The 22,103-nt window shown below is 41.3% G+C and overlaps 1 protein-coding gene across 1 annotated transcript in view; it reads left to right on the forward strand.

Moving 5' to 3' along the window:
- LOC112560146 (myomodulin neuropeptides 1-like) overlaps positions 1 to 9,003 on the forward strand; it is a 44,247-nt gene extending 35,244 nt beyond the window's left edge. Inside the window, exon 2 of the mRNA XM_025231756.1 lies at positions 7,066 to 9,003. Within this exon, the coding sequence (XP_025087541.1) occupies positions 7,066 to 8,003 (938 nt within the window). The 3' untranslated portion in view covers positions 8,004 to 9,003. The remainder of the gene's footprint in view (positions 1 to 7,065) is intronic.
- Positions 9,004 to 22,103: the final 13,100 nt, after the last annotated feature.

Here is a 22,103-nt window from a genome sequence, read left to right on the forward strand (position 1 = left end):
CACCCTTATGCTCTCATCTATTCACAAATTCCCCTTCGTCTCATTATTATCGAGCACGCTGTTGAACCTACGTTTCCAATTCCTTTTTTTTCTTCTTCTTCTTTTCTTCTTTTTTGACCGAAAAACAAGAAGCTTCCACTTCACTATCCTATCATACATGTTGTGCAGGGAAATGAAATTTGGAGAGGAATGAACCGGAGCGAAATGGCGGCGCTCACATTAGATGCAGTGCATGTCCAGATACATCTTGGCGTTTCCTAATGACATTAATCACGGGATGACACTTGATTTAGTTCTGACAGTATAAGTGACAGATATTGATCAAACAACTTTCTTCTCTGTGTCGTGCTTCTCTGAGCAGTTAACATCAGGCATCCCTCCTGGAGGGTTTCACTAGGACAGGATGAACAGGGAAAGCACGCTGAGAAGAGCAGAAAAGAGAAATAATAATAAAAAAAAAACATGGAAAATGGTTTAAACATGTAGACATATTTTGCTTTTATGTTCTGGCTTCATTTCTAGCATCTTCCCTTTTGTAAATAGCTAACCTTGTAGGTGAACAATGTAAACCTGTTCATATTTCTAATAATAGATCTTACCACCCGTCTTTCTTGTCTCCCCTGTGTGTTTTGTAGTCGTTAACATTGTTTACTCGTGTTTGTGTTGGTTTTTATAATCCTCACTGGTCCTTCCCAGTCTACATTGGTTAGAGCTTCCATTTTAAAGAGCAGGCAGCTGTTCAAAAGTGTTATTATATAACTTTTTGTTTACAGAATAGTGATCCTTTGAAATAAGAATAACTATGATCGTGAACACTTTAATGGCTTTTTATGAGAAATGTCTTAAAAATACAGGAAATCGGAAAAAAAGCTTTTATTACAAGGTGAGAATAGTTTCAGCATGTCTGTAGTGTTAAATGCTTTCAATCCACATGAGTTAAGAAAGTTCTTACAACATTAAGAATGACACATATCTTCTGACCGGGAGAGTTTTCACATAAAATCTTGTGGCATAGCAATTTTGAGAGGTTCTTTATAAATGTGTCGATTTTTATGGTGACAGGCGACGCAGTGTAAAAAGCATTACAAGTCAGAAATCATTCTTATCCCCAAGATAAACAGTGCAGATCACACGAAACATTTCTGGAATTGAAGCGTCCTCGGAGTATACTATCAATACCATCTCCGACACATTCATGGGCGGCGTGGATCACAGAGATATTTTCAAATGTCAAGACTTCGGACATTTAAAAATCTGTTATAAATATTGCCTGTCTTTTCCTCCCAGACAATTATTTTTAATTTTGTTCTTTATAGTTGGCTCGAAGTGCAGATAGCTGTCGTGGGCTACAAAGCAGCTGTTGTGCGATTGTTTTAACGGCGGAGGCGGTGTAGACATAACTTAGACATCCCTTGACAATCCAATTGTAAAGCAATTTTCTGCCCAAGGACGGCTTAAAAGCCTTGCTCACTTTACAACTTGATAAATTTAGTAAGCTGTTGTGATCTGCCCATACATTCAGCAATCACGGAGTGGCTTTCCTCAACAGCCTTGAATAAGGTTACAACCTTCTCTTGGTGACCGGCTCGTTTCCTACCTGGTTGAGGTCAAAGGTAACTCAACCTTCCACACTGTGCAAAGCTGTTGAGAAAGTTAAAAACAACAAACCGTAGGTTTCTAAACATGTAAATAATATTTTATGATGATTAAAAAATATGTTGTTTCTTATCGCCTAAAAAGTCTTAGTGAAGCTTGGCAACAGGGTTGAGTATGTTCTGGACACCGCGCTAAAGTGTGAAGAGAAAATTTTGTCATTAAAATCTAAACATTTCCGACTTTCACTTTTGATGTGAGAAAAAAAAAATAACAGAAAGAAAAATTTACAATTGAAGTCAAGAAGATAATTTTTTAGAATAAAGTGCGGAGTCCTTACTTCTAACACGTACTACTTTCTCATCACTCCTCTCACTTTATAAAATACGATAATCTTAATTATTCTCTGCATCATCATCATCATCATCATCATCATCATCGCTATTCAACCTATCCCTACGGTTTGCTCTGCGGCTACCCACATTTTAGCTGTGGTCGAATATTTCGACATTCGTCAATCCTCCAATGAATATTATTCCGCACAGGGTTCAACCTTACGAGATAAATGTATAATTCATCTCCGTAATATTCAACCAGCGACACAACCGCGCGATATCTCCCCCCAAAATGGCCAAAACGCGATTAGCGATAGGTCCGACCTCCCTCGCGAGGTCACGTGATTTCTTCTAGCCAATCGCTGAGCATCAGTGATTACCCTGTGTAAGCTGCTTACTCATAGCTTTTGATCCCTCTTAGGACGGTAGGCAGGAACATTCTAGAGGAAATCAAGTGCAGCGGAAGTCCTCCGCGAGGCTTTATGTGACCTGCGCGAATCGGTCTGATGACTATTGCACTGGAGAGTGCTTCGCGATGTGTTGGTACCGCAGTCACGTGATCTATAATGGGCGTCAGGCGCTGGAAAATAAAGATGTCCTGGATGGCAGGAATGTACGAGAGCAAAACTGGACAAACTTTCACGCACTCGAAAAACACATTTAGAGACTTGGAAAGAAAATTGCCGAGACAAAAGTACAAAGACAGATTGAGACAGAAAAGAAACAGACGTAGAGACATGGAGACGCGAGGAGGATGGAGGAGGGGACAACTCACACATTTTTTTTTTCTTCCTCTCTCTTTTTTATAACTAATTTTTTCTTATACTTATACTTTATACTGTTAAGGTGGCACATTTTAAAATACTATTTTTAACCTCTATGTTTTTGCATGTTTAATTTTAGGTGAGAGCATTTAATGAAAAATAGGACCACGACCGATGCATGCATCAAAGTCTGCAGTTCAAAGTTCAAATAAATAAAGATCAAACGTTGCTCTGTAATGCGTTTGCTCATCCGGATTTTAAAAGTAGTCTGTCACTTAACAGACCAAAAAAAGAGTTTCCCACTGATTCCTGATAAACCATCTGAGTTTGGAAAAATAATGGCGAGTAACTGTGCTCTCCTGCCTGCAGTTTCATGACAACATCAGTGTTTCATAAAACGGCAAAAAAAGAAAATCATCAGATTTATAAGATCTTCCCAAAATGCGATCAGATTGATAAATCTTGCCATTGCTCTTTCAGTTTGGCCAATTATCTCTTGTAGAATGTCAGTTCCCTGAGTAGCACGCTATAAGCAGGAGGACAAAAAAGACATGATTATGGAGTAACATGTGAAGGGTTCTGTTCATGTGAGACAGCTTTTATTCGAGTGAGTGATGGAAGGAGTGAGGAAAGAAGAAAGAATATAGGATAAAGCTGACATTATTATTATTAGATTTTAATTTTTACCCTGAAGGGGGTAGAGGTCACATTGCAAACTTCATACTGTGCGATAATGACATTTATCTCTACACCACACAGCACAAAGAGAGAGAGAATGGGGGAGTTAAACAAATCGATGTCCAACTGATTGATAGGGCTTCCAATGGATTTGCCAAAGCGAGTCTCAGCATTTGGGTGTTTGGCAGTTGGATAAACGGCAAAAGGCGTTTTTGTTAAACCTGGACTCTTTCCTGCCGGCGCAACGACCAAACACGTGCTCTCTCCGCGCCCTGACTTGAATCAAGCCGAGAGACGTGTTTGTCCCCCTCGCCGGCGGCGCCTGGTGCAGATGGAGAGACACACAAAAGATTAGCGGGACTGGAACACGGCACTAGGCTCCGTTGTTAGACATTTGGCGACTGCACCGGCGACCGGAGTGGCGATGACGTTTGTCCGCGGTCCGTCGATGTGTGGGTGGGTGTGGGGGAGGGGTTATTGCACCTACCCGAGTACCGAAATTCACTGGTTAAGTGTTTTATCGATATCATCATCACCTGCTTCATCTTTATCAACGTTGTCATTGCTGAAATCGTCTTCTTTGTAATGCTCGTTACCACAATCGTTACTATTTTTATCAACAACAGGAGATACAGAGAAAGGACAAAAAAGGGGGAGGGATATTTTAGTTAAAGAAAAGGGGTAAGGGTAGAGAAAAAAAAAGGAGTTAAAAATAACTTTAAAAAAAGAATGTTAGAAATTCAAGAAAAAGGAGAAAAATCGCAAGGACATGTATGGATGAAATGTCACCACTCCGGTCCAGTGTGCGATACCCAAGAAGTCGATTTCATTACGATATCAGTACTTCAGCTTTTAGTAAGGTTCGGGTGGCTCCAACCTTCTAGAAAATCTTACAGATATGGCTGCGATTCTAAGATGAGAAGCGGCTCGACATATTCCAATCTGAAAGTCTAAACATTAATCGCGCGTTACTGCCCTTGACAGGAGCGTGGTGGCGTCAGCTATCAGCCAAAGGTTGGGCAACTCGCGTTATCGACATGCATGGCAGACGGGGCTGCAGAGTTGACCCCCTTGAACGTTCAGTTCTCCGTGTGAAGCTTTGGGGGATCTTTGGGGAGCCTGGCTGCGATTTATTTGTTAGTTTGTTGAATTAGGGTTCGTTCTTTTGTTTGTTGATGTGTTCGTTTGTTCATTCGTTCGTTTGTTTGTTTTTGGTTGGTTGGTTGGTTGGTTGGTTGGTTGGTTGGTTGGTTGGTTGGTTGGTTGGTTGGTTGGTTGGTTGGTTGTTTGGTTGGTTCGTTGGTTCGTTCGTTCGTTCGTTCGTTCGTTCGTTCGTTCCTCCAACACAGAGAAACGTTGCGAGCTTAAGCATTAAGCATTCACTTCACATGATGGCGCAGAAAAGCCTAGAGAGGCGAGACCCGGATCTGAAATACATCCCACATGCGCGCGCATTCGCACTTCCTCCATCATGACATCAAACATCTTCATACAGTGCTAAAACTTTTAAACAAAAAAGAAAGTCAAGAACTAGCTCAGTCAGGAAACTATAAATTAAAAAAGCAAACGAATCTGTGACACTGCATGAAGTTTCACGGACATGGACAAAGGCAGAAGAGTGCGCGGTGTTGTGGAGGTTGGGGGCGAGGTGATGGAGGGGGTAGGGGAATGAACCCTACAAGAGCCAATATTTGACAGACGGCTAGGGAAAGCGAGAGTGGAAGCAAGCGCACATAAAGGAGAAGGAGGTGGGTGGGCTGCTGATTAATGCTCTCATCTGCACGCGGCTACAGACGCCAGCGTCCGACAGGTCTGTATTTGGACATTCGATTCCATGGAGTGGAGCTGCCAGCTCCCCTTCCCCACGCGCGCGTGCTGCAGGACAATGGAGGAAGGGGGAGAGTTGGGGTGGGGGAGCGTACGCGCGTTGGTGGTGAGGGGGGTTGGGGTAGGGAGTGGTCCGGTGTGACCACACGAAGTGAGCGCCCCTCACGACGAGGCGGCGAAGACGAGAGTATTTAGATGTTAAGACATTGTCAAAACATGGCCGCCGCTGTTTCCTGCGCGCGAAAATTACGCTAATCATAACAAATCTGTCACGCTTCTAAGGAACGGGGGAGGGAAAAAAGCTCGCGGTGTCCTAATTACTGAAGAAAAGTGGTCGTAAATGGCGGAGGAAAACAACAGGATATCTCTGTCTCTCTCTGTCTTTCTCTATCTCTCCCTTTTTGTGTCTCTGTTCCCGTGACCTCCGCTTTTCTCAGTTTGCTTCCAAGTTTGTCTTCTTTTCTCAAACGATTTTTCTGTTTTGTTTTTCTCGCTCTCTTTCTCCTGATTCTTTCTCTTTGAAAAATTTCTTTTACTTCGTCGTTCTCTCTGCTTCTCTCCCTTTCACGCGCGAAGTGAATGATCTGAAGTATCCTCCATTACTTGAGTCATGTTGAGACTACAGCGAGGTCAGCTCCAGTTCCAGACGATTCTAGTCTCGTGCACAAAGAGGCCAGACGTCATCAGTCAACAATATTGACGTAATCACACGCGGAGTGACGTTTTACGGACGCGGCAGTTATAAGTACCTAAAGCTTCACCATCCACCCTTCATCGCCGTTTCCATCAAACGTAGAGGGCCGGTCGGTGACGACAGAGGACCACGCTAGCTGAGGTAGTAGACTAGAGAGTTGTTGGTAGACCCAACACTGGTGACAGGCGCAGACAATGGCTGACGGAACGGAGAACAAACAATGAAGGAATAACGTTGACAGTCGTCTATCTGAACAAGAAATATTGCTAAATGATCCAGTAAAAGCCATTTTTCAAGAATAAAAGAAAGAAAAAGGGGAAACAGAATTTTTAACAAAATCATTAAAAACGGGAAAAATTAAAAATAAAACAAAATTGAAAAAGTCAAACCAAGAAAGACAAAATTTAGCAAAAATATTAAAAAAATAAAAAAATTAACAAAAAAAGACAAAAATACAACAAACAAAAAGAAAATGCAAAAACAAAATATGAAAAGAGAAATAAACAATAAAAACAAAAAAAAACAGGCAACTCAAAAAAGCACACAAACAAAACAACAACGAAACAAGAAAGAACAAACTTTAAAAAATATGAGTCATGTTTGTAAAAGAAATGCAAGTTGTGGAATCTTGACATTTTTTTAGACACAAAGAACATTTTTGCGATGCGTAACAAATTTTCTCTGAAAAATTACATGTTAGTGCGAGGGCGAGGATGGTGTGTGGGGTCAGCAGCCGAAATGGAGAGCCACGTCCCATGTAAGACAAATATATCACAGACATTGTCAGTAGCCTGCAGACACCAGGCGTCCCTCTGAATCCCACTCTCCTATTTGTTTTCGCGACTGATGCATTCTTGCTGAGGGATGATTTCGTCCTGTGTAGTCTGGTTATTAAGACCACACAAGAAAAGGGCAGGGGTCTGTGGTCGGAGCTAGGACTGAAAATAAAGACAAAATTAAGTCCATCAGACTATCGTTGGTAAATAAAGACAAACTCGAGTGCGCGGGGTCACGCTTAAAAACAACCATGGGCGGGGTAAGTAGGATGCCAGGGGCCACATACTTTCTCGTAAAACTAACTTCGCCTTGTCTTTAAATGTTTGTAAACAAATGATTTAGCTAGAGGTCAAAGCTTAATACGTGGCTTAAATGAATCTTTTTTTCTGTTTTGCAGCAAAAGCTGAAGAAGTCGTGAATGGCGCCAACTCGGAAGGTGCATCCCCTGCGGCCGAGACCTCGAGGGTAAAGCGAAGTGGCATCAACATGTTGCGACTGGGCCGCGGGCTACAGATGCTACGACTGGGCAAGCGAGCCCTCGACCTCTCACCGGAAGAACTGAACGCCCTCGAAGAGGTGCTGCTCGCCCTCGAGAAGGAGGCGAGCAGCGACCTCGCGGCTGAAGACCTTGCAGAGGAGGAGTCACACTTCCGGTACCGGAGGTCAGCTGATTCAGAGCCCCCCAGTAAGGAGGCGGTGCCTGACGCCCCACCCGTCCCCGACAGTGACGTCAAGCCCCAATCAGAAGAAGGGTCATTGTCCTACTTGGAGGAACCTTCCTATACCGACGACCTTCTGTATCCCGACGGGTTGGACTGGAACGGCGACGATGACTTCACGGGAGCTGCCGAGAATGGAGAAGGTCAAGGGGAAGACGACCTGTCGGTTAACAAGAGGCAGATCAGGATGCTGCGACTCGGTAAGCGACCAATGAACATGCTCAGGCTGGGCAAGCGACCAATGAACATGCTTAGGCTTGGAAAGCGACCAATGAACATGCTCAGACTGGGCAAGAGAGACAACGGCGATGAAGAAGAGGATCTGATACCCGACGAAGAGGATCAGTTCGATGCCGAAAAGCGACCAATGAACATGCTTCGCCTCGGAAAACGTCCAATGAACATGCTCCGTCTCGGAAAGCGCCCGATGAACATGCTGCGTCTGGGGAAGAGGCCAATGAACATGCTCAGACTGGGGAAACGACCAATGAACATGCTTCGCCTGGGCAAGCGACCAATGAACATGCTCCGATTGGGAAAGCGACCTATGAACATGCTGCGGCTTGGAAAACGTCCAATGAACATGCTGAGGTTAGGAAAGAGAGACTCAGCATAAATGGAGTAGTGATCCAGAATACACCTGTATTCTCAGCCAGAGAGGTATTCGACTGATCACTACCGGCAATCCCCTATAGTGAGAGAGCGAAGCTAACGCCACCTGGACTGTACCATGTTCTTTATCCGAGTCTTTCCTGATGGCAGGGGGCATAACCCACATGCACAGGCAGGCGACAAAAACAAATGCATCTGCTTCGATTTGTATCAAATGTCAAAGCAATACTCTTGTTACCTCTCTTTCTCTCTGTCTCTCTATCTCTGTCTCTCTTTCTCTCGCAAGCACCAGCACCCAAAACCATGCAGTTGTGTCCCTTATCATACAATACAGCACACAGTTTAATTCTTGTTGTCCATACGGTAATTAGCATGCTAATTCATATGACGATCGTGCTAGCAGACTGCAAACAGAAATAGCCGATGAAATGGAAATAAAGTTTGTATGTTTATGTTTCCCTGTTAATCCATTCATTTCTTTTCACCCTCTCCCTTCTCTCACTCTGTGTCTCCATATCTTGTTCTCTCTATATTTTTTCTTCGTAATAACTTGAAAGAATGAGTCTTTGAACCTGAAAACTAGCAATTCTGAAAATCTTGGACTTTTACAGGTTCTCAAAACGTTTTCTTTCTTTCCATACTGCAATTGAAAAAAATTTGGATGCATTTGTTAATGAAGGGCATAATATTGACATCTCTGTTTACCTGTTTGCCTGACATGATCTCAGTAAGGTCACTACTACAAGAATCATGTTGCAGTCTATACGCCGCTCCCTGGGGCCCCGTCACGTGTTACATACAAATCATTTGCAATATGTCCTGCCTGGAAAGTATGCTGGAACTGTTTGATGCTGATTGCTGGAAAAATTGTTAATTAAAATTAACACTTTCGATAACGATTTTTTGCTTTATTTTAAACCAAGGTGATGAGAGGTATTCCACATTTATCGTCGTCAGTAGATGTTAAGTAAAGCATTTTAAAAAATACAACATGTTTTAATGTTCAGAATGTTTGTCTTTTTGCCGATATTTCTTCCTGCCGTGTACAACCGTGTGTGTTTGTTGTCGCCAACTCTAGGTCAAAGGTCACTCTTTCTTCACGTCTGTTACTTGTTTTGTGTCGAGCTTTCCTTCAGAAGACTACTTGTTAAACTCCTTAATTTAACTTTTATACATACATTTGAGAAGAATCTAGTCTGTATTTATCTCAGACGAAAAGAACGATGGTTATGATGTACTCTCAAACATGCTCACAAGCAGAAATCTCTTTTTACTCTCCTCTCTGTCCCTACACCTCCACACACATACGTACACACCACATAGGCATAAACACTTATTTATTAGTAATAATCTTCTAATAAAGGGAAACAACTAACATCTTGTCGTTTCTTACTGTTAGCTGCATTATGTTTAATAGCATTGCGAGGTCTCAGACTCTTGTCATTAATTCTAACATTTTTTAAAACTTGAAAAAAAACCATTCAAGATTGTCAGAAAAGACCAGATGAGCATACTTTCTACCCTAAAGAAATGTTAGGAGTCTTTCTCCAATGGCACTTAGATACCCTTAAACAACACGACTATCAGTTCTAACGAGCCATGTCCTTCCCAGAAGAGGTTTCAACGAGCCGTTCACAATTCTGCCGCCCCATTGACACATTGAAATGAAATTTAAGGAAAAAGCTTCATTATCAGGCCACATCCAGCTGAAAAAAGGCAGGACAGATTTCATATCGAGGCTGTAACTAATTTAAAGGTCGGTCAAACCGATAACTTTCACAACGAAACTCTTGTTCCCGCCCGGGGCACGTGACCATGAGGCCTGTGGACACGGGTACAGGAGCTGTCCACGGGGTAGAGACCATCAGCTCGGTCAGACTATTAGTTACAGTCTTGACATGAAATCTATCCCAGACCCAATTGTCTACTGAGCTATGGAGCACTCGTCGATTAGTGTGAACTTTGCTGACAAAAGGTCGCCCATGTCCAACGATCGGTCCAGGAGAGAGGGAGAGAGAGGGAAAGCCTCAAATGAGCGAGGATCGACTGAAGTTCCAGACTTGTGTCCCATGATTCTTCCAGACATTTGTTTTTGGGCGAAAAAATGCAGTCGATTAATCTTGATTTATGAGTAAGTTACCGTAACAGGAGACAAAACATGGAGACAGAATTATTGTAATACAATATTTCATCGTATGTCTTTAGGGATACTGGTTTTCTCCATCATAAGAAATACGAATAATCAAGACTTTCAGAACTGTAACATGGATTCGGCGAGGTGTTTGTAATTTAAAATATTATATATTTAGACCCAGTAAAAACTTTTTACTTTTTTTTTGTAGATTCTGAGCGTCTGCACCAAAGACAGGCAAAAATACATAATCCCCAAGTCCCCCGAATGGGTGAGGGAATATGAAAATACTTGGAAGGAAAAAGACTCGACACATACCGATTTAGAGTGTAAATAATATAAAGATACCTCTGCTGTAGAATCATGACTAGAAGTGTTTGACTAGAGTCTAGAGAAAGCACACTTACTTAAGCATATACACGTGCGGCGACAAACACGGACAGACTCTCATTGAAACCTAATGCAAATCTCTTCGTGTGGTATCTTTATCTTTCTCGTGGGGTCGTACTCGTAATGTCACCCTAAATGTTTTAGTGATTTTTTTTAGGATAAAGATTGAAAAACCTTCTAGTTTACCCGCACCCCTTCCCCCGAGACGTGCAGACTTACCTCCCTTACCAACCTCGCCAAACGTTTTGAAGAAGAGACAACTTGGATACATCTTAACATGCGGAGCTCTGCCGAGAACTTGTTCATCAAAAGTGCTGATCGACAGTTTTCCTAACGGGTATCGCCCCGCCACCACCCTTCCCTTTTCCTAAACACTCTTCGCACCCCGGTCTCCTCCTCCCACTCGCGTGTCTTTCTCTTTCAGGACAGAGCGAGAGAAAGGACAAGCGGGAGCGACTGGGAGAAAGAGGGCGCCACTAAGAGGAGGGGACGAAATTAGGCAAGCAGTGTGTAGTATACAAATGGAAATTTCATGGCGTAGCTTGGAGTGGTCCTCCTCTCCTCAAGCAAAACAGCGGGACATTCTCCTGCCCCTCGCCTCATTCTACCTTTCTCTCACTTCCCACACCCGAGCGGCGCTAACGGCGAAGCGGAGAGTTGAAGTGACTGAGGGAACGCAAGCATCCTCCCTCCGATGGCGCGCGCTTCTCAATCAAGGCGCCAGGGAGCGCTGCCATCGATTGGTAAATAAACACACACACACACACAAAATACTTGCCGATATCGTCGGTCCGATTTAACTGATGTTTGTAGACTGACTTGCAACATGCTCGCTTCCGTCCTCCGAGCTTAAGAGTTAGAAAGAGAGAGAGAAGGATGGGAGAGAAAGACGGTTTTCTTAAAGGCTGAGAAGTCCTCTCCGCTTCCTATGCATTTGGCAAATTAGTTCTTTGAACTCTTCGCTTAAATGCATGTAAGTTAACGGATACAGATAAAAGCCTCACTTCCGTTTTTTGTTTTTTTTTATTATTTTTACTCCCCCGTAGTTTCTGTTGGAAGCTTTAGTTTTTATATTAAAAAAATAGAGAGAGAGAATAATAGCTGTTGACTTTTTAAACTGTTGGTTTTAATAGTTTGAAGTCAAACGTACAATTTTAATATAAGAAGCGATGCTAAAAGGAAAAAAGGCTAAAATGTATTTAAAAAGCTAACATAAAAAACAAAATTTAGATGTTTATATTACTTATATTCTATATAAACAAAAATGCGGACAAAAAAATAAAGTCCCAGAAGAAGGATACATGAACGTGTAAACATGTGCATGGTCACAGTTGTCAAGGTATGTACTCAACATCCACACAACATGTACGCACCATCAGCAGGGGCGACAAACAACTGACCTTACATAACCACAGCTGCCAGAGACCCTTGACCCCGATGTGTAGCGTTCATTGCGAACGACGTAATGAGCATTATTTGGATATATATAGTGTAGCTAGTATATATATATAGTCTAAGTATAGCTTCTAGTGTTTGGAAATCGCTCTGTTCTTGTGCTTCAGAGAGCCTTACCATACGGGTGGGTGACGTTGCACGTGACGCCCGTGCATGACCGAGCAGTTGGCCACCATCAAGCCTGACCCGTTGTTCTGTGTCTCCTTCTGTCTCTCTGGTCTTTATCTGCAAAGAGCCTTGTATTTCCTGTCCACGGATCTCTTTGTCCTAAATACTTCCGGTCACCTAAGCTGCCTGAAATTCAATGGTTTCTAGTCTTCAGTTCTTGTCAACTAAACCAGCTGCTTTCAGTTGTTCCTCTCACCTGGACTTCTTGTTTCTCCTTCCTGTACAGACACTCCTTGTCTGCAGTCCTTCCTTTCAACCGGATTATCTGTCTTAAGTTCTTCCTGTTAACATAGCTACTTATTTTCAAACCTGTGTATGACTTTGTGTTTTTCACACACAATATTGACTCATTAAGGTTCCAGTGCCAATTACCGATATCTATAAAGGTCTCTATTGTGTCAATTTCCTCAACGGTTTATTTGATCTAAAAAAATTCGTGGATAAATGTTTTACTGATACGTTGATAATTTTGTACAGTGAGCCAGAGATGTGGAAAAGCTTTGAGTGTATTAAGAGACACGGGCAAAGGTAATCATAAAAAATATTGTCGATGTAAAAGATTTGTAAAAATGGACAGAAAATTACTTAACTATGTTCTTAAAAGATGAGACCGTTAAAACATGACCCGGCTTAAACATATCTGGATGTAGTTTCCCTCCCCCTTTTCTCTGCCTTCCCTTTTCGCCATTAAAAGATGATTTTAGATTAAAACCCAATTTAATTTCCAGATATTTCCAGTCTTTCATATTCTTCTTCTTGAAGCATCCATTTGTCTTGAAAACGGCTGTGACGCTTGTTGTTCAACGTACCACTGGCACATAAACTGATACTGTTTGTTTTAGTGTACGTCCATCCATCCATCCCATCACGATCTGACCTGAAACACCCACGCAGACATCGATCAACTTCAGTATGTACATTATTTTTCGCTCAGCTCTAAATATAGAACTCTGTGGACTGACCAGCCCTCGTGTGTCCTCCTGCCTATCCTACGAATAGAATTCTGGGATTGTGGACAATGAACTTTACATGATCAGTACCACCTGCACGAAATGATACTTCTGGTTTATGGGAAGCATACGTAAGAAATGGAACAGAATACAATGATTACAGTGAAGGCGTATTTTACCCTTTTCCCTGCTCAGAACCAGAATGTGCGTGCTGTAATCAAAAGAAAGTCTCGACAACCCCTGGCGAGGGTTTCGTTCTTCTAGCATCACCGGGTGCGAGTCCTGGCTTTGTAGGAGCTGGACCCCCTACACCGTCCGGCGACAGCAAGGGAGACAAAAGCACATGGGAGAAGAGAGCCAAGAGCAATCTACTACGACGAGCTTGAATTGTCCCCCTCCTCCACAACCACCGCCATCTTGCGGTACGCCCTCCTCCTTCCGGCTGGCGGTCGCGCATGCACCATCAAGCTGCGCGATCGATTTCATGCGCATCTTCATCCCAATGAGTTAAAGTGGTGGGACAAAGGCGGAGGGAGGTTAAAGGCACATCCGGTGCAAGACTAGCCCCTCAAGATCCGGGCTACTAGGGTCTATTTGATTAGAACTGCCGGCCGAGCCCGTAAGATGCGCAGTTTTTGGCGTAAGACAATCTGCCTCTGCCTGCTTCTATTACACTAAACGGCGGCCATGAGACATGATAAAAGTGAGATCAAACACCACTCACCCTCCTGCTACAACACCGCAACACGCAAAATCCCGGACAGAACTATGGTAGAGGTGGACGGTGTTGTCTTGTAACACGACACGCTAAACGTTTGTCTGTTTGGGGAAGGAAGGAAGGAAAAACGAATAAAAGGACTGAGGGACTGAAGGAAAACATCACGGGGAGTGTGGGTGTCTCAATCGCTTCCTCCGTCAATATCTCACTCCATCGTCTTACTTCCTTTTTTGACGTTAATGATTTCTAATACTTAGTCGGTATTTTTAAATTTTAAAACATAATTAGACGAGCGGAAATTTTAATTTCCGTTTAAGATATTTTTCTTTTTCATTTTTGACGTTTTTCTCGATTTCTTTTCTTTCAAGCATCCGCTGTCTAAGCTATCAAGCTGTCTCTTAACTCAGTCTTCTTCAACGTGCGTCGTCAGATAATTGTCAGATTCCTTTCTGGTAACCTCTGATGTCATCCAAACTTTTTCTCACCAACTCGGCTAAAAACAAGCAAATCTTGATTTTTATAAACACTCAACGATGTACCTTTTGTAACAATACAAAGAAAGTAAGACGATTAAAATTTCTTTACCGGACAAGTATTAAAAATTATTCTGGTGGTACTTTATGGTTTTTAAACAGAGATTTATAAAAAAAAACAAAAAAAAACAACAGTATAGAGCTTCAATTGCTCTGCGCATGCGCAGTGCCTGTGGAGTTAACGACCCGATGACGTTAGTACACGCACGAGCAATACTGATAAAATGATGGTGAATGATATCAAAGGTTTGACCTCGCAAAATGGCCTCGTAAAGCGAGTGCCGCGCCATTGCGCTTCAAATAAAATAGAAAAAAAAAACTTCAGGAGGCTTCATCCCTTACGACCGCCACCAGAGGAATGAAGACCAGAGGGTCGGTATGCTTTATCCAATCAAACGCCAGCATGGCAACATGTAAAGCAGTAAAGATGGAGAAATCCCAGACGACATAAATGGAGGGGCACTTTACAAGATTTTTTGCATCCCGAAAATCGACCCATCGCTTTAACTAATTAATACCTCCTCACATGTGGGGAGGAATTTTCTAGGGTGTGTTAATTGCCACTTGGTGTAGGACCGATCTGAATGAAAAAAATTAAAAGAGCGTATGTTTTAAAAGTGTATATCTGGAACTGATACATAAAGAGGGATAAAAGGTAAGAAGGTTTCGCTTCAAACTAATTTGAATATTTTGTAGAAGTCCCTTTTTGTTTTGTTTCTTGTTTGGATCTTCTTCAGTTGTTTCTGCCTGCCACTGGTGATCTTTCTTTTACTGATGTTTCTGTTGATGATATCGCTATTTTCCTCAGGTCGTCGTCGTCGCCATTGAGAATGATGACAATCATTTTCATCTTTGCTGACATTTTTGTTGTTGCTGTTGCTAATGGCATAGTGAGCCAAGTCGTTGTCTTCCACACGATCTCTCTTTCTCTTCTCTCTCTCTCTCTCTTGGTGATCGTATCATCTAACCCTGTCTAAAACAATGTTCCTGTCCCAGTTTCAAGGACCCTGCCACAGTTCGTATAATTATTGTCAATTGTCTCGAGATATTTTCTACATCTGAACCATTTATTTATTACTTAGATTTTTTTTCACTATTTAAAAAATTGTGTTTTATTTGAAAGAGGTTTTTATATTTCTCTGCCTGTGTTATCTCGGTAATGTTGCGATGTTTCGTAACACTGCAGAAACATTTCCATAGCTTTGCTTTCAGAAATCTTTCATCGATGACATTTTTAAGAATTCATTTTCCCTACTAGACTTTGTAAACGACATTAAATGAGAATTAAACTACACGGTAAACATAATTAAAAAGATCTGCTCTTTATTCGCATTTTAACATAAAACTGCTTTCTTTATCTAATTCGTCAGATGTTCAGGGTTGTTTTTTTTTTCTTAATAAAGTCCAACTCTTGAGGCCAGAAGTGTTTCTGTTTCAAAGATGAAAGATTGTAAAGCCCCTCATAAACAAGAATTGAAAGAAAGAGAACAAAAGTTCCAGAACATCGAAAGCGTTTTTCGTCTCGGTGTTATAAAAGTAGGGAGCTTCTTGATGCCTGCTTGAACTGGACACGTGTGCCTTGATCAGTGTGAGTGGCCTGTCGGTGATCAATAGGCTGGAGTCCTCGCTGGACGTCCTCCGCACTTCCAGAAGCCCTCGGCCTGGTGGCTCCATCTCTCCTTCATACCGTTCTTGACGTCACACCCGTGTTCTTGGCCATCCCTTGTTTTTGAAATTGCCCAGTGGAAGCATGGAGCCTGGGGGAGAGGGGTGGTCCGGGTCGAAGGATAATTTAATTGCATTACAGTTGTGTTTTTGAGTACTTTGATCATTATTTTTTACCCGCAGTTTTCTATGATTCCAGTAATTTGTTTGGATTTTGCCCATGATCTGCTCAAGTAATATCTTTAATTTACTTGTCAAGAGATAGATAGATAGATAGATAGATAGATAGATAGATAGATAGATAGATATTGAGATTTCTTTTTACGATATTATCGTAAAATATAAGTTTGCCAGCGCAACCACGAGTGGGCGCACACACACCCTCGTGTTAGGGAACATTACGAGTGACTGAGTGGGGCTGTGACACAAAGAATTTTTTTTTTTAAATACAGGTGAGACGGAGACACAAAGTATATTTTAAAACAAGATTTTGTCCACAAAAAAGGAGAAAGACAAACTTGTTTTTGTAAGCAAGTAAAATGACCCCGCCATCCTCCCTCTCCATCACATCCACCCCTTCTTCTACCCAACTGAACTACCTCCAGCTATGAGTAAGTGCGATCATCGATATATAGATATATGTATACCTACACACGTAAATGGATGTCAAGATTGGCCATCATCAGTCACTTCAGCTGTATGATCTACTTCTTTAGACAATTGGCGGGTTTCTCGGTGCGCATATGTGCGTGTGTGTGTGTGTGTGTGATGAGCATGTGATTGCGTGTAACTATTGTTTGCGTGTCTGAGATAGAATAAATACAAAACAGGGATGTCACATGCACGAAAAGGAGTGTGATTTTTTAAAGGTCTCGTCGACCGCCATGGTGGGTCATATCTGGATCTGGTATATATTTCTGCTGTTATTTATGAATTTTGTTATTATTGGTAATATCAAACTTTTCAAAAAAAAATATCATTCGCTTTCAAAAGTTTAATATTCAGCGTATAGTTTTGAAAACCAGGATATAATGAAGTTGTTGTAGAGACATGATAAAACGAGTAGAAATAGCAATGGTACAAATAAATAAACACAAAATAAGGCGTTGTATTGAAAATGCGAACAATAAGATGCCAGTTACAAGAAATATAAGCAGCAAGTGCGAATCGGTCCTGCGTGGCTGGCTGTGCACGTGGGCGCACGTTTGTGTGCGCATGTCACAACAAGGCAACGAAAGACGAATGGCAGACCACAGAAAAAAGCAGATGAACAGACTGGAAAACATCTCCGATCTATTTTGAGAACGAAGTAAACAGTCCACCAAACACCATTCATTCGGGCTACGCGTAGATGCTGTCTCTGACAATTATTTTCGAATTTCTCGATGCCGAGGCTTTCAGCTGCTAAATCTGGTTATGATTGGGTGATTCCTTAGCTAGTCTTTCACTAAGCAGGCTTTAAATACTCGCCAGATCCATCAGGTGCATAAAAAGTTAAAAATATATAACAGTCATGGTGCTCAAAGATAAGTGAAGTTGATTGAAATAAACAGCAAACTTCGGAATCTTACAGACAGTCCAGTAAATAATTTTTCTTCCAATTTTAGTTAACGAATCTTGTAAAGAAGTATCAGGTTTTTCGGTTTTAAAATAAAAATAAATCAAGTGAATGAATGAAAGAAAAAATAAAGACGAATGAAGGAAGGCAGGATGGAATGAGGAACAAGACAAGAAAGAAAGAAGAATATAGGAGACGAAGCGATAATGGGGACAGTGTGAGAGACCGCCTGTCAGACAGAGGCGTTAGTGAAGAACGGATCCTTCCAAATGTTTCATGGCAGATAACCCCCTGTTCGGGACGAAGGGAGACAACCTAACATTAAACGCGTAAAAGCATTTCAAGGACATGAGCGCTCACGCTAAGAGTATTGACGAGGGTCCAGCGTCCCGCATCATAAAACTCCATCATCCTTCTGCGCCCTCCCTCGTGTGTGTTAACAACTCCAGCCGAGTGCGTCTCCCTCGTCCGCGCCACCATCGGGTGGCTGTTCACTTTGGTAGAAAGTCTTTGCTGCAAAGTGCGAGGGTCTGCTGTGTCTACTTACGGTCATCAAGTGCTGCAGGCATGAAAGTTTTGTTTTGTGATGAGATGTAAAGGTGGACAAAGATGTGTGGTCTGCGTGTTAGAAGGTTTGAGTACCAGGGATTCAAAGATTTACTTTTGAAAAGCGCAATCTGTCGAATAATCTGGATGTGTGACATTATTGGGAACACTTAGAATGGGGTGGTGCTCATGTCGAGGCTGTTTCCTTAAGTCAACATCTAAACTCTCATTGACCATTTTTTTCTGCATTTGTTTGTTTTTGTTTTTTTTTCTCTTTTTTTTTCTTTCTTTTTGTTTTGTTTTGTTGTTTTTGTTTTTTTTTGTTTGTTTGTTTGTTTGTTTGTTTGTGTTTTTTTTTGTTGCTTTTTTTACTTTTCTGTTGGGTTTTATAGCTGTGGAGTTGATATAAATATTATCATTGTGTTCTAACTCCAGAATCTGTTAAATGGTTGATATTAATTTGAGAGGAATTGACCTGGACAGACTTAAAGGGGAGGGGATGCTATGCAAGCGTTAAAACCAAACCCTCCATAGCATTGCACGTCCTGTTTGATGGATATCTGGGGTCAAAGCATACAAAATAAGTATGGAAATTCGCTCAAAATTTTCCAGGCTGATACTCTGGTAAAGAAAAATTCTGAGTTTGTAGGAAATGGCTGTAAGCTGTTGCCGCGTGTCTTTACTTATTTTAATAGCTTACGATGTCTAATACTTTATTATCATCATCATCATCATCATCATCGTCGTCGTCGTCAATTAGTGACGATCTGGTTTATAAGAATTTGTTGACGATCTGATGCGTACTCATTTGCCGACGAATGTGCTGCAGGAGCGCCCTCTAGAAACGACAACGCCCTCCAAGGACTGCCATCCAAGTCCTCAAGTTCTGACCTGCAGTGGGTTTGCTTCGACCGTTTAACCGACATCAACCCACACTAGAAATAGGAAACTTCGTTAAGTGCACCACAAACAGTTGTTCCTGATAGAGTCCTGCAAGTATCTTCACATCGATCAAGCGAGTCCCGAGAGAGCTTTGTTTACTTTTTTTTTTTGTCAGGGTTCAAATCTGACTGGCAGCCTGTGAATTAAGCCTAAAGAAGTATCATCTTAAGGGCACGGCTGTGTTCTGTTTACTTTTTAAGCAAATGTGTGGATTTGTATCAGAGTTGAGGGAGAAAATAAATAAAGTTTAAGAAAGAGGCTCTGACGACAACAACAGTCAACTTCCTCGGTATCTGGACATTAGGGAAGGAGAAAAGTCGGCGGATATGGATGATGTCCGTCAACTTCGATGTATACTGCTGTCTGTAATATCTGTATATGTAAGACTTTTCACCAAGGTTTGCAGCAACATTCGACTGTGTATTATGAAAATAAAATTTAAAAAAAAGATTTAGTGTGCAAAAATTTGAGCTTGGTCTCGGCACTGATAGCTACAGCAAATGTGACAGACGAATCTTGACCATACCTGGTAAAGCGACTGGCCTAAAGTTTTCAAGAAGTTTTTAGTAGTTTCTTGATTCAATATTTATACTTAGGGTTGCTGGATGAAATACAATAGAATGAAGAGTATTGAAATGAAGTTTATTATCAAAAAAATTCATTCGTCGCTGTAACTGTCTCCAGAACAAGACATTTCCCAACAAAAAATAATATGTGGGGGAGATGTGGTTGAATATGTTACTTTATAATCAACCCTTTCTGCAATATCATAACTGCAGCATTCATTATACAGTGTCTCTAATTACTATTAATATTAATTTTTTATACTGAACACTTCTATTGTTATGCCTATTGTGGGGTCTTTTTAAAAGGTTTATTTTTAAAATAAATTTTGCACTAATTTTGTGTAATTTTTGCCTACATAATAAATATAGAATTAAATGGTGATTTATTTTACTTGGAAGTAATTTGTGACTCTACAGAAAATGTAATCCAGTCTAGCGTCGCTTTCTTACACTTTTTTTGGTAAAACACACACACACACACACACACACACACACACACACACACACACACACACACACACACACACACACACACACACACACAACACACACACATATCGGCTTAGTCACATCTACAGAAGACCAGGACAGGAGGCTGTACGTGGATGGTCTGCTCAAGTCAAGTTCACAGTAAGAAAAGTCGATAAGACTGATTTACTTGCAGTCTGTGGACCAACCTCAGACAAAATGAGAAATGGTGCAACAGAGATCCGCTTTTAGAGGCGCCAGTCACATGACCTGTGGGCTATTTAGTGATTACCGATGATATGGTCGTGACAGCAGCTCACTGTAGCGACTGGAGACTACGATCTGTAGTTTGTTTTTTCTTTGTTGTCTTGTCTTCGATTGGGAAAACTTTCCAAAGAACAGCGTCGTGATTTAAAGAGATGCCATGGATACAAACGGAAACAGAGAAAAGACAGGAGTAGAAAATCAAGAAAGATATTAAAAAGGTAAAAAAAAAACTATAAAAGACGTCATGATCAAAGGTGAAATGAGCTGTAAGTGGTTCACCGTATCTAAGACAGGAAGGCATCGTGCAGTTTTTCTTCCATCAGTCAGGTACCCGTAGGCGTTGAACCTGTAACCTTCTTGTTCTGAAGTGAATCGCACTGACCATCAGACTACAGTTTTTGCCCTAAAGAAGAAAATTCGTGCAGACAGTGATGGACAAGTAACAAACGAGATATAAAACTCCGAACTAAATTAGCTCTCTAGTTGTGTGGTCCCATTGGTTTTTCTTGACTCAATATGAAAGCAGCAAAAAACTTTTTCAAAGAAAGTGAAGATGATCCAAACAAAAGCGCCGGGACACATAAGACAATATTGCTTAGCCATAACTTAGAAAACTTTCTTTTCATGTTTGTTTCACAAGTTTGCAATTGTGTAGAAACCCAACCCTTGATTTGTGCTTTTTCATAAACATCCTTGGAGCCCGTCGAGTATCGACCACGGGGGAGGGACATCCTGTCCGGCCTTGAGACAAGATGGCGAGGACACGCCGGCACCGGACCGCGGAAACGGTTTGATGCTCGTGTTCCGCTCACTGAAAACAAGCAAGGACATTTATTTTCACTGGGATCGGTTGCCGACTGGTCAACTTTGGTGACTAGAAATGTGATAGCTCGAGATGTTTGGTGAATCTCGAAATAGCATACGCTAATTCCTTTCACAAACAGAACTATTTTATTTCTCTTTCCTTCATAAACACATATATTCGTGCATGCGCACCTACATATAGAAACAAGGGGATATTTCCTAGTTCACAACGACTGGGGCTAAATTAATCGTATACATTTTTTCAGAAATGTGAAAAATAGTAGCGAGAATATTCGATCTAAAGGTCCTGACTGATTGAGACAAAAATGCATCATACATGAACATCAAATAGTTTATCCTCGAAACTAGTATAGCTACAGGACTTTTCTCTCCTTTTAAAAATTGTATTATAAATCTTGTTGATCCCGAAATAATGATGGCGTTCAGACCATTAAGCTGCCTCCTTCTTTAAGCTGTTCATTATTTCTCTGTTCCTTTTTTCCTAAGCCAAGCTTTCGCACCAAGACGATTGTGAAAAATCATGATGCTCATTAACTGTTCAATAGGATACGCCTGGCTGGCAAGCATGGCAGTTGTGGAGGGACTAGTGCCACTTGCCAAACCCCTTCCTCGACTGTCTGCATCTGTGGAGCTCTTCTGTAGGAGCTCTTCTGTAGATGGTTGACGAAATACTAGTAATTGGAACATTATTCCTTATATTGTAAAATATTAAAAAAATACTGATAAATGTAAATATCATCTTCAAAACCATTCCATGAACTATATGCAAACATTTTGACAGTTTGATATTTTGCCTTTGAATAGACTGTAAAATTGAAACCCCTGTCATACTTTCAAAAGAAAATACTAAAAAAATTATCTAATCACTGTAAAAGTAGTCTTGTTAAGTCAGTTCACAGAATTTATTATGCTGAAATTTTCA

This window comes from Pomacea canaliculata, linkage group LG3 (assembly GCF_003073045.1).
Source record: "Pomacea canaliculata isolate SZHN2017 linkage group LG3, ASM307304v1, whole genome shotgun sequence".
Lineage (NCBI taxonomy): Eukaryota > Metazoa > Mollusca > Gastropoda > Architaenioglossa > Ampullariidae > Pomacea > Pomacea canaliculata.